The 17,016-nt window shown below is 44.9% G+C and overlaps 1 protein-coding gene across 1 annotated transcript; it reads left to right on the top strand.

Annotated features, from left to right (window-relative positions):
* Positions 1-809: 809 nt before the first annotated feature.
* LOC144140058 (uncharacterized) lies at positions 810-16,774 on the top strand. Its single transcript, XM_077672259.1, has 3 exons — positions 810-1,017; positions 13,556-13,858; positions 16,431-16,774. The coding sequence occupies exons 1-3, from the start codon at positions 840-842 to the stop codon at positions 16,772-16,774; spliced, it is 825 nt and encodes a 274-aa protein (XP_077528385.1). The 5' UTR covers positions 810-839.
* Positions 16,775-17,016: the final 242 nt, after the last annotated feature.

Raw genomic sequence — 17,016 nt, 5'->3', positions numbered from 1 at the left:
TAACGTCAGCAAAACCGTATTTCATATCACGAATTTGTGCGGGCACCTTTTTCGGGTGACGTTTACACTAAGTTCGATGTTCGACAGTTTCAATAGCGCTCGTCATGCTAACATATAAAGAAGCGTTATATTTGCTGCTGTATGTCCTGCGTTGGACGCACACATGGCTTATGCCACCCACGCGGCAACTTCGTCAACAATTTCTGCCCGGCTGCCGTGGCTACTCATGTAAAATTGCCGTCACCATGTGTTAGCCCCAGCCGCGGCAGACAGCCTTCCAGCAGCTTCCTCGAAAGAAAAAAAAAGAGAAAACGCTTTGGGTTCGCCGACGAGCACAGAAACGAAGCAAGGAATTATGTACCTAAAATAGCAACAAAAATTGAGAAATTTAGAGAATTGTACGTGTGACAATTGCGTCGTTGTTGCGGGAGGGTTGTGCCGTATTTAAACCATAACCCTAAATTATCATAGTAGAAATAAAGCTGCTGCAAAGTGAAAACATGAAGTTTTGAGCAGTATAACCTACGTATTGCGGGAGTTCGTGAGAGCAATAAGCTTTATGTGTTTTCCCCCCACCGTGTTTCCTCTCTTGTGCATGCAAATGTGGCGGGAAAGGCTATCTTGCATTGGTTCTTTTGTGACGCCGTTCTTTTGTGTTTCATTTTATCACGAATGTTTACCAAGTAAACAGCTTTCGTGGTCAAGAGTTTAAAAACCACTGTAAACCCACACAGACTCCTCTTTTTTGTTCGAAGAGGCGTCTGTGAGCCCAAACTTTAATTTTTATACTCTACAAGTGGAGCCTGGACTGCCCTGTGACTAGAGTCTCTGGTAGACGTATGCCTTTTATTTCTGGCGTTTTATTTCTTCACTCTCTTCTTTCTGCAGTACCTGCGAAGTGCGCAGAGAACAACGCCGGCTGCAAACACATATGCCAATCGAATGCCGAGGGAAAGCACACGTGCGCCTGCCGCGCCAGATTTGTGCTTCATCCTGACGACCACGACTGCAAAGAAGGTCAGCTACAAAAAACAATGCAACTTTTTTCACCGGGTGTGGTGTCAAACGCAGACCACTTCGCGCATTTTATGTAGTGTGTAGAACCGGCTTGGAACCAGTTTTTTTCCGGAACTGAACCCGAACCCGGGCAATTGTTTTTTAACATTTCGAACCCGAAACGAAGCTAAAACTAACCGATAAATAACGGCTACCGGTTCGCAAAAAAAGGGTTCAACCAACCGCTGTTTATATAGCGCAATCAATGCCATTTGATTACTTCCCTCTTTTAATTGCCATCAGCTTAGTGATCATGCACCACTTTTACCCGCTAGATAAATAACATAATCAACGCCCTCCCTTTTCGTGGTGGCCACTTAAGGAAAGAAATGAGCACCGATATTGAAACTGTAAGTTGCTGCGGGCAGCACGCGGAGTATCCCACAGAAACTTTCTTACACGGTCTTTGGCCGAAACGGTGTAGAAATCTTGTCTCATTGCGCACATATTTAAAATGTTGTTTGGCTAAAAAGGGTGTAAGTATCAGAAAAGTGTGTTCTTGTGATCCCCCTAAAATATGTATGGTTGCTTAGCACCCTAAAATAAGCGAGTGGGCAGCGCAGCTATGCGGGACAATGTGGATCGGCCATGCACGCCGCAGGAGACAGACACATTCAACACGCAGAAGTCACGTTTGCACCACAAAGGAATTGACGAAGAAAACCGACGGGATTCATTGGTATAGCGAATGCATGATTACATAGAAATACACGTGCTCTTCTTTCTTTTATATCCAGCAGAGGAAAGCCCTCCGATAGAGTCGGTGGGCTTGACGGAAAAAAACTTGTTATTGTAGCGCTAATGTTGAAATTAAGAATTTTAATGTGAGCACGTACAAATCAGCATACGGATTTGCGAAAACGTTTAATCGCGAGGTAGTTATTATGTTCAGTAAGTTATAAAATTTTATTAAATACCAAAAAAATATTCTCTGCCATCTAAGCACCCTTTAAGGGTGTTGATTATTTCATCACCTTTTTCCGCAATAGTGCAAAGCTACAAATTAGGGTGTTGGAAATTAAGAAGAAGGGTGTAAAGAAAAAGGGCGTAGGAAAAGGCCGCCAACTGAGATAAAAGGTGTAAGAGACCTGCTGCTTTCGAGATATTTTGTACCTGTTTACATGAGCGGACTGAGCATTTTCTACAAGCGTGGGGATGTTTTGTACGTCCCTATGTTTAAATCAATATGATTTGGCACAATTTATTACGTACCAAACTCTGCAACCTTCAGCTGGTTTCAGTGGCGTTCGCAAAAAAAAAATACAATGAAAAAGAACTGCGGAGCCTGTAAAGGGTGCACCACCGCAGATAACATGTTCTGATAGTGAAGCCGGCTCTCAAGCCTTTTCGAGTCTGAACAACGGCCGCATGCGTATTCGCGCATCTTATTATACCATTTCGTAGGTACTAGGATTTTTTGGATTGTAAAAGCCTTGTAAAACCCGGCTAAACTTGGCCTCACCCCTCAACGCGTAGCCTAGCCTAACAAGAACATTGCAAAACGCAACAATTCTTACCAACGCGAAGCCACACGTAGCCAAACGTAGCCACAGCGAAAGTAGCTTGGTCAACCCCAGCTCCGCTGTTTTTTGTAAGTCAACGCCTATTCCACACACTTTCAACGACCTGCAAAAAGCCAAGCGTGTAAGCAATAGGCATGTTTACACGTGGCCATGGTAGCTCTAGCCAGGTTGTGTGCTGCTCTCAGCTTCATCGTCGTCGATGGTAGATGAGAATGTATATAGGGGGCGACCTGACAGCTTGTTTTTTCTTCTCGTAACAATAAAATTCCCCGCATTTCCCCGAGGGGAAGAATGTGAAAGTGCGAATGCACGAGTTGAATTTGCGCGGTTCGGTAATGTTCGTGAAAGAGAGATCACACACACACACACACAACTACAAAGAAAGAAAGATGCATTTATTCACAGACACCTATTTGTGTTGTCGTTGTACTTGATTGCTAGAGCGGATCTCAGCTTTGAAATTTCGTGTCAGTACTCCTTTAAGCGGGTGCATTAGCCCTTCTCACGCCCGATTCCTGGCCAATACCCCACGTGGGTACACGCCCGATTCCTGGCCAATCCCCCACGTGGGTATGTGCCATGTCAGCGGGCAGGCAGCGCGCGCCCATCTCCCCCCGTTGCCAAGGAAGACGAGGAGATTCCTGGCCAATCCCCCACGTGGGTATGCTATGCGGACATCGCCGGTGGACGCAGGTTCAGGGTCGCTTAAGAAGTGCATTCGCACTTAATAAACTAAATCGTGTCTTTCGGCTTTACATAGGGTACATTGGTGTCGGCAAGCTCCTGGATAAATCATAGATAATTTGCGGGTTGTAAAGACTTTGTTAGTCTCAAGCGGCCTTCAAGGAGCTGCATAAATATTTTTGAGGGATTGATGAGAGTGAGGATATTTATGTATGTTTAATCGGTAATGCATAACCATCTGATAGTATGTTTGATCAGTTCCGTAGCCTTTCTGAGGGAGAAGTCCCCCACTGCCCTTTTCGCTAAAAAGCCCGCGTAATAAATGATATGTCCAGGGAAATCGGTCCACAAGATTGCAGCACCGTAAAACAACGACCCATACTGTAAAAGCGCATACATGTTGCATTCTATAATTTCTGGGGATTGTGCTTCCTCACTGTGATCTGACACTGCTTACATTAGACTTACTAAAATGCCGTCATATCAATTCACTTTTGAACTGAGGCGAAGCCGACTGTGATATAGCACTGCTCAGATTACCCAACGATCTTCTGTATAGAGGAGAAGCCGACTGAGATATATAACTGCGCACATTACTCCCATTAAAATCTCACCCCACCAATGCACTCTAGTACAAAAGTGAGGCTTACTCTAAACAGGATCACTACATGAAAGAATGGCTGAAAAGTATCTTTACGCATTAGTACAGAGCCGCCAAAATATTTCAACCATTATTTGCAGATTGTTAGTAATGTAAAAATACAGTTAGAGATTACTTTTAATGAGCGTGAAAGGCAGCTCTATACCGAAGTTGCCTAAGTTCGTGGTAGGCGCCCTTGCCCTGCTACGTCTTTTTACATTCTCTACATTGAACTTCGACACAACAACCATTATTTGCGGATTGTTAGTAATGTAAAAATACAGTTAGAGATTACTTTTAATGAGCGTGAAAGGCAGCTCCATGCCGAAGTCGCCTAAGTTCGTGGTAGACGCCCTTGCCCTGCTACGTCTTTTTACATTCTCTACATTGAACTTCCACACAACCATAGAGGTAAAATAAACCGTGACCTCGTTTTATTTGAAAGCCATATCTCTTTGTAGCTTGCTCTACGCTAGTGCGGCCCTGGAGGATGTTGTATTCATAAAAACGATAATAACTATTTAAGACCCTAAAACATCACACTACCCAACTTCAGCGGCGCCGTAATTTGTCAAAAAATAAAGATTAACCAGGAACTTAACTTCATGCAGCAACCAAGGCGTACCACAAAACAAGACTGGAGCACCACTAAATCTCACAAACATGATTTTTAGCTGCGGCTTTGGCCGGCAGCTACGCGTTACATAAATATTTTCCTGTGACGTCATAAGGACTGGGAAAGGAACTGTTTGGTGAACGGGAACTTCATTTTTTTTTTATATCTAGCATAATTGTTTAAAGTTGCCATTGAGATCGACATCATTCCTATTTAGACTAAGCAGTCTTTTTAATAAACCAAACTTGTATTATTTTGGTTACGGGCCTTGTGAACTGGAAACTTAATTTTTTCGTCCTAAGTAGTTACAGTTATTTTTTTTCGAACCGGTTCGGAGCCGGAACCGGAACTGCACTATTTCCCCCGAATCTGAACTGTAGCCGAACGGGCATTTCTTTCGGTTCCACACACTGATTTTATCGAAGTACTCCGACTTCCAGACAACGCCACTACTGCAGGTAGATTTCTGCTCGGTGGCCTTGATTCCTGCGTAGTATCTGCTGTTACAACTTCAACTAACGGGTAATTTCTATTCTGCAGCCTCTTTTTACAAAAGTGTAAAAACTTCGACACCGTTGTTTGTATTTCTATACTGCATACTCAAACAAACCTCGCTTTAATGCAGGAACGACAAGATATGGCGCTACACTTCGTAAGCGCGCTATGTTTAGGTGATTGGATAAGTTCCACGACAAATTCGTGAAGAGAACTGCGTGTTACGCTTAGAATACAAACATGCACCGTTACTTGCTAATAATCGTAGTTGCACCTCATTGTGTTTGGAGAACCAGTACAGTGATATCCTAATTTTAACCGTTCCCGGAGTTTAAATACAAGATACGGTTGGAGAGGCCAAGGAATATTTAGGAGTTCATTTAGGGCAGCGTATTAATTTTGTGGCTTCGTTTTACTGCCCCCCCCCCCACCGCGCTGCTTTAAACGTACAGTTCCGACATTATATTTTGCCATTTCCTGTATTGTTTTATTGCTTTTTGTCGCAACGTATTTATTGGCTCTCATAAATATGATAACGACCTAGGGCACAGAAAAAAACTTCTTTTCCACGTATATTGCCTTGAACATGCTTTCTGCACACATTATGCACGCCTTTTTGCACACTGAGTTACAGTCTAGAGAGGGGATATATATTCTAGATGTCTGTCCTTAAATTCAGCATACCTGTGTCATTCTTGCTGATGTTTGCTATGAGTAAAACTGGCAAACACTTACCTTTTTCATTTTGTGATTGGTGACACTGCCCGGACGCAACGCATAACATGACGTGCTCGAGCTGAGAAATGACTTGCCAAGCATTTCCTGAACCCACTTTTTCTATACACCCTGTTTATTAGGTAAAAATCTTACATTTCTGTTTACTCTATTCCGCAGGGTACAAAAAGTTAGCTTCCTTCCATTTTGTAAAGGAAAAGGACCATCGAAGCTTGGCACCGTATAAGTGGCGCATGAAGAAAAATACGTTGGCTTGTAATTTGTGATTCAGCATGCGTAGAATAAAATTTCCATAGACCAGAGTTTTTTTTCTATCGTAAAAAGATGGAGTAGTTTGTGTCCCTCCCGGGTCATAGGAATCGTATTGCCTATATACAACACTACCCCAAACCCCTCGCACACCGAAGACCGCCGCCAGGTCGCACTTGGCATTCAAATAGCCATGTTGAAATCATATCACCGCAAATGGTATATCGTCGTCCAGCGCATGAAGCCTGGCTTCCCGTTAGCGCAATCTCCACTGCATTCCAACCAGTGCACGCATACCCGGCAGGCGGAGATGAGCGGGTGCTTAGACGTGGAAGACACGGACAAGGATGTCTTGCGGAAATCTTATCAAGCTGGACAAAGAAAACTCCGGCCAATCGTCACAGCAGGAGCCCTTTAACAAAGAAAAACAGTCCAGAAGCTCTTGGTAGCGAAAAACTTCGCCTACGCCGATTTATTATTGCACGCTCTTTTTGGGTGCTCTGTGCATACGCTACTTTGCTGTAAATATTGTTGTGACTCAAACATAATTGCTAGAGAAATTGGTACGCTAGAGGATGAGCACGCATCGGCAAAGTAAAACAGGTGTTCCGCAGAAAGACCGAAGAAGAACTGAGGAAGGGGCACACAAAGGGGGCCAGAAATAAAAAAAGAAGAAACATCCCCCTCGCTAGGGGCACGATCAAATGCAGAGCATTTCTGCGGGGGGGCGCGCCTGCAAGTCGTATGGATTACGTATTGGTTGTTGTTGTTGTAATTGTTGTCTTCCAGCGTAGACATTGTCGATGACGTCGATGGTGGAACGTGCCGTGAACCCCCTGCCGCGGCTATGACGCAACGTGGAGCGGCTATGACGCAACGTGGCGCGGCTATGACGCAACACAATCCAACACAATCCACTTTAATCCAATCCAATCCAAATCCAAGCCAATCCAAGCCAATTCAATCGAATCCAATCCAATGCCCCTCGCGAGAGAGTGTTATAGCGCCGAAATCGCCACCACGCGAACGCGTGATGCTGACGTCACGATCACGCCACAGATGTTAGCGACCGCAGCTCGCGCGAACGATATATGTTTTAAGCGCGAACCGACCGCGGCGAGAGAGCGCGATGCGAGCGCCCCACCTGTTCTTGCGCGCGAACCTAACGCGGCGAGAGAGGGTGTTGCGCACGTCCCCACCTGTTGTGCGCCCGAACCGAACGCGGCGAGAGAGGGCGTTGCGAGCGGAGAGAAGGCGAGGAGGACGCGGGGGAGAGGGCGCACCTCTGGCCGATGGTTGAATGAGTCAAGAATATAAGGCACGTTCGTAACCTTCCGTTCTGTGTCGGCTTTGTGGCTCAGTTGGTAGAGTACCGTGCACCTTGCGTTCCGCCCGCAGAGTCGTAGGATCGAAACCTGGCGCCGGCAAGTATTTATACAGTGTAGGGGGAGCGATGCAGACGCGGACTACGGACGCCAACGCGGGTGACATCGTGAGTTACTGAAATGCTCTGCATTTAAGAACAGTGTCAGAGGCAGAAGGCTCCTTTCGAACATGAACAACAGCTGCTTTGCGCAGTGAAAAAATCAAAGGGTATAAAACGGTGGCTTCTGGCGATTGATTTTGAGAGGACAATGTTGGAGGGGTGTTCTCAGGTGGCTGGTAAAATGTTTACAGACGCTGCGGCCAAGTGCATTAAAAGTTCAACACCAGAGCCAGATAGCGTGAAACTGCGTCTTCACCTTTAGATTCTTAGGCAAGAATGATCATCCACATTATTTTTATATATTGTGTAGCACTTCGCCACTCTGCACCGCAAGAAAAAAAAACCACGTCCGCCTAAACATCTGGAAGTGTTGGAAGCGTTGAAACACCGCACTCCTTGGAAAGTAGCAGCAAACAATTGTGCAGGGCGTAAACAAGAGCGCATTTTCTCTGGCGTTCCGGTAGATGGCGTTTTTACATAGGTCCTGTAAGGAAGAACATTTTTCAACTTGATTGTGCGTTGCTTCTCTCTCGGAAACATTATGCTGAAGACTTAGGCTAAATAAAAAGGGGTAGATTGATTGGCTGTGGGGTTTAGACGCCCGTGAATACGGTTGCGAACACTATAATGGCTGAGGCTTTCGCTCTTTCCTCATGCCTGCAGTTGCTATAGAGTGTAGGAGCTGCTAAGCTCGGAGCAAACAACCCAGAGACAGTCGTCAGGGCATTTGCGCTCCGAGGTACGCGCAACCATTGGATCGGCTCGGCGGCTCGCCCGGGTTTTCGCTCTAAGTAGATTGCGCGAATGCTCTGCCTAATAAATGGCTGCATGGCACTGCTTGTCGCTTCGGCAGTGCTAGCGATCTCACGTCAGTTCTAGAAGTTTGAAGTTTGAAGTTTTTTATTTTAGCATTCCTAATACACAGAAATGCAGGGGAACAGGGACAGAAAGCTTGTTATGCGATATGCATGACACACAGCAATGGCAGAAATTTTGTGTACACATGGGGAACATCTCAACTAACATACAGAATTGTTTTTTGCCTCAGTAACACAAAGCCAATTGAGTAATCTAAACCTGAAAAAAAAACTTAAAACATACAACTGTTTCATCTCCTAGGTAACAAAAAGCCATACATGTTATTTACAGAATGAAAACGACGCGTATCAAACGATAGAGATGCTTATCTCACCATCATTACAAATTCACGATAGCAATGAAAAACGAAATAAAGTATGTAAATATACTTTGCTAAGTATATCAGTAAGTACTAAAGAAATTCATAAGGGGTCAGTGAAGTCAAGAACATAAAAACGTTTAAATGATGCCACCCTACCACTGTACACCGTAGCAAGAATATCATCTTAAACAAACAATTCAACTCACAAGAAAGAACATTATTAAATATCATGCATGCACACAGATATGATGACGGGTCCCCGTGGTTTTAATACTCCATGTTAATACTTACACATAGCGTTCATAACTTCAAGTGCCAGAAATGTATTGATGACGTATTTGTTTCAAATTTTAGGGTGAAGTACTTATGCTCAAGATATTTACGTTTTTTATGTATATTCATTCAGTAGCCTGCTCATACGGTTTTCAACACTGTTTAACCCTTGGTTTGTTGTAGCAAAAGTTATCAACCACTTTGCCTGATGGCGAAAACTCTACGAAGCCGCCAAAGCTACTTCCAGACTACACAGAGACAGAAATGCCTGGTTAATACTTTTAACGCCGTTTTTATATATCCCAATAAGCCTGTAGTTGTATAACTGCGGGAATGGCAGTCTCTTGTAATTTAAGAAAGGTTTGTGTGCGGGTGCATCCCCTAGAACGTTTGCGATATGGCGAAGCGCTTTTTTTGACACGTAAGAATTCTTTTCATATTGGATTTAGAAGTTGTGCTCCAGCCCAGAGAGCAGTAGTTTATCTTTGATGAAAAAACAGAGTTGTAGATGAGTAACTTGAGGCGATAGGCTACAATCTACCTGAAATGGACTATAATGTCCCGCAATTTTCGCTAGATTTGTAAGAACGGGGACTACTTGCGAGCTCCACAGTAAATTCTCGTTAAATATTATTCTTAGCACTTAGCTTCTGAGGTCACCTCAACTTTTTTCGCACCGATGTGAATGCTCAAATCACAATTTACGTGCTACTGATAATGGGTGAAGAGAATTGCTTTAGTTTTTTTGCTGTTTATTTGTAATGAATTTGGGGTGCTGCAATCGTGAAGTTTTTGGAGTGTCAAATTTACGATTTTGCGCAATTTATCGGCGCTGTCAGATTGAACAAACACGCTAGCGTCATCGGCGTATATGACGAAGGAACCTTGATCTGTAATGTTCGCAATATCGTTGATATAAATGTTAAACAACAACGGGCCCAATATGCTACCCTGCGGGACACCTGCTTCACCGTTTAATACTACTGACTGAATTCGATCTGTAAGATAAGACTACAGAAGATTGAGAGGCGGAGCACGTATTTCGTAGTGTTCGAGCTTCTATAAAAAATCCCGACATGCCCCCGAGGGAGGGGCACGAGTAAATGCAGAGCATTAGCGGCGTTACGCGCGTGGCGGTGGCGATGGGTGTTGTAATGTTGGTGGTAGGGTAGTTGTTGTTGTTGGTATGATTGGGGAGAGAGGACGAGACGAGTATTAGGTAACGTCAAGTGTCATTATTATTATTATTATTGATTTTCGGTAAAATCGATTGGTGGATTAGATCTTTATTGTTATTGCTGCATTGTTGTTCTTCTTCTCTTCTTTTCTTCTTTCTTCCTCTTTCTTCTTGGGACGGGACGGTTGGGAGTTGCGTCGGACGCGGTAGATGCCTCTCGGTTTACTCTTACGAACGCAGTAGAGGGAGAGGAGGTGGAGAGAGAGCGCGCTATCACGCCACCGTCAGGCCACGACGCGCCCGCCCCTGCTGTTGCTACGGTGCTTGCAACGCCGGAGCGCACGCTGCACCTGTTGTTGCAAGCGTGTTGAGGGCGAGCAGGAGTAGGGAAGAGGGCGCAGCTGCCGTGGTGCGGACGCCGAGTTACGGACGCATAACATCGTGAGGGAAAGAAATGCTCTGCAATTAAAAGTGTGCGGTGATTTAAACAGTCAAATGCCTTGGAGGAATTTACAAACACTCCCATGACTAACTTATTAACTAATAACTAACTTACTAACTAGCAGAAACGGCCGTTTGAAGGCCAGATAGGGGGGATGCAAATACAGTATGCTCTCTGACGACAATAATTGAAGAATTCCCCCTACGAGTAGCGGCCTGCTTGCGTTTCCTGGATGAATCATTGCCGCGGTGAACAGATGCGTCCGAAGCCGGGTAGAGCAGAAAAGGCCTAGAATCGCTGCAGTTATTCGGTCACGGCTGTGTGAAGCCGTGCAGACAACGAACCCCAGCACAATTTGTCTGCGTGCTGCCATCCCTTTTCACGCATTAGTAAACTGATTTTCAGAAACAGTCAGGATCTGGCGGGCGGCGGTAAGTTTTAGTTGCTGCAGTGTGACTCAATTTGTGTGCGGTCGTTGTCCACCGTGCAGGCAGGTGCTTGCCGTGGTCGTGCGTGTAGTGTTCGTGACTGTATAAGACGTTTCGTGTTTGTCAGCCTCATTTATATCGTGCAAACGACTCGCTTATTGGACTAGCTTTCGCTCAGAGAAAAAACCGCGGGAATCGAAACGCGAATAGGCGTATGGGTGCGTGTGGGCTCGAAAACAACCGAAAGCAGCTACGGAGAGACGCCCAGGCGGCGCCGTTGCCACGTCAAGCTCCGCCTTGCCAAGTAGCTGCGAATCCTTGAAGGATGATGAGCAACAGGTTCTCTAAGAACGTCGACGTTAGCCACGAGTTATAACATGCCAATTCATTGTCCCGTGCCTTCACCGTAGCCAAACCCACATTAGCTAGAGTTTCACTGGCTTCAGTGTTCACGCAGCAGGGGGGCTCTGCACCTTTTGTGTGAAATCTAATTCGGGGGCGTTTGATCCATGAGCTCTAAGGCCAACTTTAGGTTTTGATTAGTTGGGGTCACCAGATATTTTGTAATTATTTGTATCGTAGTTGGATCTCAGTAAATATTACTGTAATTGGATAGGAGCGCCCACGCTGTATTATTTATCACTGAAACGTGCAACATTCGCCACTGCGTACAAAAGGGAAGCCTGCTTACACAAATGGTATAAAATGGGCCAGGAAGCTTTGAAAACGCTTGCTTAATTTAATTCAGCGTCTCTTACAAGTCACTCTGACACAGCCACTTGTGATCAACAACTCTGGTAGCAATGTTGTAGCATTTGCAGTCGAAAGATTTCCCAGAAATTGCTGGTACGGCTTTGCACAGAACAGTGCGGGATTTGCGGGCTGAAGTAGTTAAACTGTACTCACCGGCGTCATCCTAAGCATGAAGCACCACAGGTACACCGTTCCGCAGCAGAAAGTACCTGCACCGTGAAATGCCCCGATACCTGTACTCTGGGTTGATGACCGATTACACTCTGCTCGTTTCGTCTGGCCAACGCAGTGTACGCTCTCCCCTTTTTTAGTGTCTTTTTTGTAATACATAATAGATCCTCGTGTACGTCCTTTAACGCTTGAATAAGCGGGTAATTTGAACTGCAGAGTTTGAACGCTTAATCGTCAGTCATGGTGACAACGTATCTCGAACAAAAAAGTTGTAGTCAAGTATGAGCGGACTCATGCATGATGTTAGGCAAAGTTGTAGGCTATATTTTATACCTTTAAATCAAGAGGTCGACACTTTTCTCCTGGCTCACCAAGTTGGACACGGATATGTTAAGGCCTCCTCTGTGGAGGTTTTTTTTTGTAGTGATGTCAGCAGTGGCGAGGAAAGCGGAGTAAGCCGTGGCGAGGAGGAGCGCCGTAGCGGCGCCGAGTAAATCGGCTACGCATCAATGAACATTGGAAGTGTTGACATACTGCTTCGCAGCAAATGACTACACTATAGCGCAGCATAGGCGACTTCCTGAGAATACGCTTACTGATCCTCTCGGATTTATTTATCCACAATGTCATATCTATTTCTCAGTGTGGTCCAGACGCGTTGTTCTCATTTTAAGCTGTCGTCGTTCCTGGCGCCAAGCAACCTTCGCTATGATGTGTCATGTTGGTCGGCTCCTAACATAGCCCAGCGAGACGTCTTTTTTCAAGATGTGAACTTTTGTGTACTCCGGAATAGATAGGTAAAGATTTCAATCATGGATTTCTCCTGTAATGCTCGCGTTTTATGGAACGGTGAGCTAATTCCGATGGGCGGAAACGTGGGGAAAATCTGAACGCGGAGCACCAACGACTTTTGACAATCTTTGCTGTGAAATCATATTCTGGTAAAAAATGGTTCACCGTAACTTCTCAACCGGCGTAGCAGTGAGGAAGAAGCGCCACTGCTGGATGAGTAGAGCACAGAAATTACACAAGGAACGAGAGCAGACCACAAGAACGAGCGCTTGTCCCTGTTGACGTCTCTCGTCCTTTGTGTAATTTTTGTTGTTTACATGAATCTAACCATGCAATACCAACCTGCCCACAAGGCCACCTTCATCGGCACTGCTAACTGAATGTATAGGCATAAATTGGTCGAAGCAAGCGTTGGCTTTAAAATTTGGTTAGATAATAACGGGGCAGTTGTGTTTCAGGCTACGCAATTTTAAGCAACATTTTTGTGTCTCTAGAGCGACAATGATATTTATTTGGAGCGGAGTTCTCAATCACATCAGTGACTAAGGTTGGCAAGCTTGTAAAATGTAACAAAGGTCCTGGATATTATTACTCAACACATGTCAAGGCGGCACTAACTTCATAAACGACAAATCTGGTGTAATATATTCTGCACTAAAGTCGTCATATATAGTTGCGTGCATGTGTCAAAATACTCCAAATAAAGCCAAGGGACAAAACTGTCAATTGACAAACGTCATGCAAGAACATACAAATCCATGTAATAATAACAATTCCGCAGAACGGGAGCCTCTAAATGTCTCGCGTTTAAGTAGCGCTGACTTGTACAATTAATTTTTTTTGTATTATTTACAGAGATCAACAGATTTAGGATAGTGCATCTGACCAGTCAGGCACAACAGAACGGGTCCTTGATTCTTTCGTGGAAGTGGCGTGGCGGTGCGGCACCGAGTGGACTCTCTGGGATCTATTTCAAGGCAACTTCACCAGACCATATGGTCCAGGCCACTCTACCTCCCAGGTCAACTAACCACTGTGCGGCCAAGCTGCGTTTCTATAAAGAGTATGATATCACGCTGTGGCCGTTCTACAAGTCTGAAGGTGATTCTGAAAAGCTCGGAAATCCCATCACACTCAGCGTACGGACGCCTGCTTCAGGTGAAGAGCAATTTATGTAATTGTTAACAACACTGGTCATGCATTTTCATCGCAAATGAAGTACGGATTCAAAACGTACTTGCCAGTATTTCTGCTGAAGGTGTAGCGGCATATATAAATCATAAAACTGCGGACATGCTACAAAAAACACTGATGATGTAGCGGCATATATAAATCATAAAACTGCGAACATGTTACACAAAACACTGATGATCAAGTCGAAAACGTGTGAATTACTGGCTCGCTTTAAGCATAGTGGTTCAAATTGCGAATTTGAAAGCATTTGCATTAGTATTTGTTTAACGTGGGCGCAAGTGTTACAATGCGTGTATGTGCTGGACAAACGCGTGCATAAATTATATCCGATCAATAAAATGCACAAAATACACAATCAATAGGTTGCAGAAATAGTCACTACTGCACAAATTGGTCAACAAATACCGGATACAAGGAGAAAAACTAGACAATGTGGTAGCACTGCACTAAAAAAAGGTATATCAAAGGACTTAAAACTTCCAGGGAACTCAAAAGACCTTCACAATATAAATTGAAAACAATGGATAAACGAGTAACAAAAAAATTTCTGTCCAAATGTTTTTAAAACTATGCCTCCCGACCATCACGTTTGACCAAAAAAAGCAACCGGGTGGGAAAAACAAATTTCATTGTCCGACGAGAACGAGTACTTGCAGAAATTGTAAACGATGGATATCAACTCAACAACCACAGCGTACGGTACTCCGAAATCCTAGGCTAAATTTGAAATGGTATTTTGGGTAGCATAATTCAATTGCGCCCCTAGTATTTTGCCTCGCTACGATTCCACTCCAAGAAAATTTATATACACCATAATTATTTTTCCTGAACACAGCACCTAGGTGTGTATATATTGACCTTCTTTCGTACGTCAAGTTTGCGGAAGTGTATTTTTTGTCTGCAGGTCCACCCAAGAACTGCCGTACATCACCGGTTGGTTAAAGACTAGAAAATGTAGAATTGTAATCTGAAACTCCTTAATTATATTTATCACACAGTTTTATGTTTTTCTGAAAACTCACAGATTGAAACTGCAGATTGCTTCCATAACTGCGCCTTGAAGCAAACGGGAACAATATACAGTGGAACCCCGTTATTACGTTTTTCACCGGCCCGGAAATAAACGTAACAGCCGGGAACTCGTAAGAGTGAGGAAAGCCAAGGAAAAAAGGCCGGCGTATAACTGACGTCCTTAAATCTGCCCCTATCTAGGGCTCCATTGCTGGCATCACGTCTGTATTAACGCATTAACACTGTGCTGTCATCTTGAAAACATATTTTAGTGGATCTCCGAAGTGTCGGTGCGGTTTGTTGACGTGCTGCGCACCGGAATGCCGCTCGGGGTATCTTCGGCAGCGTCAAAGTGCGTGCGGTGGTATTTCTCCAAGGTGTCCAAGGATCCTGACGTGTAACAGGCCTGCGAATGCTTGATTCTGCGGAAAAACTACAAGGCTACGCCACAAATATACGGCTGTGACATTCATTGTGAGCCTTCAGACATCAACTGTCGCGAACTATTCGTGAACGGTCAAAATAAGGATACCGCTAGTCAAGTAGACCCTGAGGGAGAGCACGAAGCCCCGTATTTCCCCTAACATACGTGGGCACCTGTCGAAACAAAGACGCCAACGTCACGCAAAAAACCACCCAAATGGATTGTTGCATCCTGCCAAAACGATGGTTTTTCTGCGACAAAATGGGCGCAAGTGACGGTATGGGTGGTATAAAAAGAGCCGAGAGTAGCAAGAAAGCAGCAGCAGACGACGCACCGAGGCCGATCTCAAAGCCACCGCAGTGCCAGGGCCTGCTCGGCGGCAGCATCGGCGCGCGCCGCGGTACTGAAAGGCCGCGCTCTTTGCCAACTGACTTAATCCAGAAACGCTGCACGGCACCATTACCGCAGTGCGGCAGCGGCAACACCACGCACTTCCGGCGTTCCAAAGTGAAACTTCTGTTGTAAGCAGAGTGGTGATGGTGATAGCACTGTCCACGGATGGTCATCTAGTGACTGCCATTCAAACTCGCTTCGGCTTCTTGTAACCAGTTCAGTAACGAAGCCTAGCCAAGACTCATTAAAGCCAAAATTGTGGTGCCCAAGCGGCTTCGGAGTGTCAGGTTGCGACGCATCATACGGGAACGGGCCCACAGTTGCGACGTTACTGAGCGGTTTGCAATACATTAAATCCTCTTGAAGCTGTACCGGTACCAATGACAAACAAAGTAACAGCCAGGAAAAGGCAACAATAAGGAACGTAAAAGCGGGGTTCTACTCTCTAAACAGGAATAGTAGGCTCGTAAATTGAACGGTACATACAGCTTGCATCCATATAACAATGGCGACTACGTGCCCTTTTGAAATAGGTTTATTACTGTTTCCGAATGTGCGAGGTGTCAGATACAATGAAGGCATTCATTTTAATATTTTATAATGTGAAAAGGAGTTTCGCTTGTTCTCAAATTCGATACGCACCAGCAAATACTCCAGTAGTACTTTATTGCACAGCTCATTGTGTCATGTATACATCTGATTCCACAGCCCCTTCCGTACCGGCAGTCGTTGCACCATGGCCTGAATCGGCTTGGCCAGGACCTGCTGACGTGATCCTGACCATCTATGGGCCAGCAGAGTGGAACTCGATACCATCGGGTTACCGCTTTAGGATAGTACCTACTAATGTTGGTGAAGAAATAATCAAATTTCTGGAATTCCCTGACGATGCAGAGCAACGAACATACGATCTCAACGCCACCATTTCTTTGAATCCCGGGCAAAGGTACACCGTCTTTGCCAGCGCCTGCGGTCTGGCAGACTCACAAGAAACTCTCGTCGGACCTGAAACATCGGCTACATTTGCCACTGTTCCTTTGGGTAAGACGTAAATAGCAACCTCCGGCTGAGTTTTTTTTCTTGAAGAACGTTTTCAACAGGATCAAGCTCGGATTTGAATTCTTACTGAAAAACCTGTAAAGCCCACAAGCCAGCGAAAAATTTCTTTTTTCTATTTAGTAGCGAGCGGGTAGGGAATACTAAGTGGCTTTAAATGCTGTGAATAAGACACACGACGCCACCAAACTCAATTGGCGCATCAACATGAACTGCAGAAGTATAGAGGCTAGATTAG

Source organism: Haemaphysalis longicornis, unplaced genomic scaffold, assembly GCF_048455015.1.
Source record: "Haemaphysalis longicornis isolate Haplotype H1 unplaced genomic scaffold, Haemaphysalis longicornis Haplotype H1 scaffold_5, whole genome shotgun sequence".
Classification (NCBI taxonomy): Eukaryota; Metazoa; Arthropoda; class Arachnida; order Ixodida; family Ixodidae; genus Haemaphysalis; species Haemaphysalis longicornis.
This window is presented reverse-complemented; position numbering and strand designations above follow the sequence as displayed.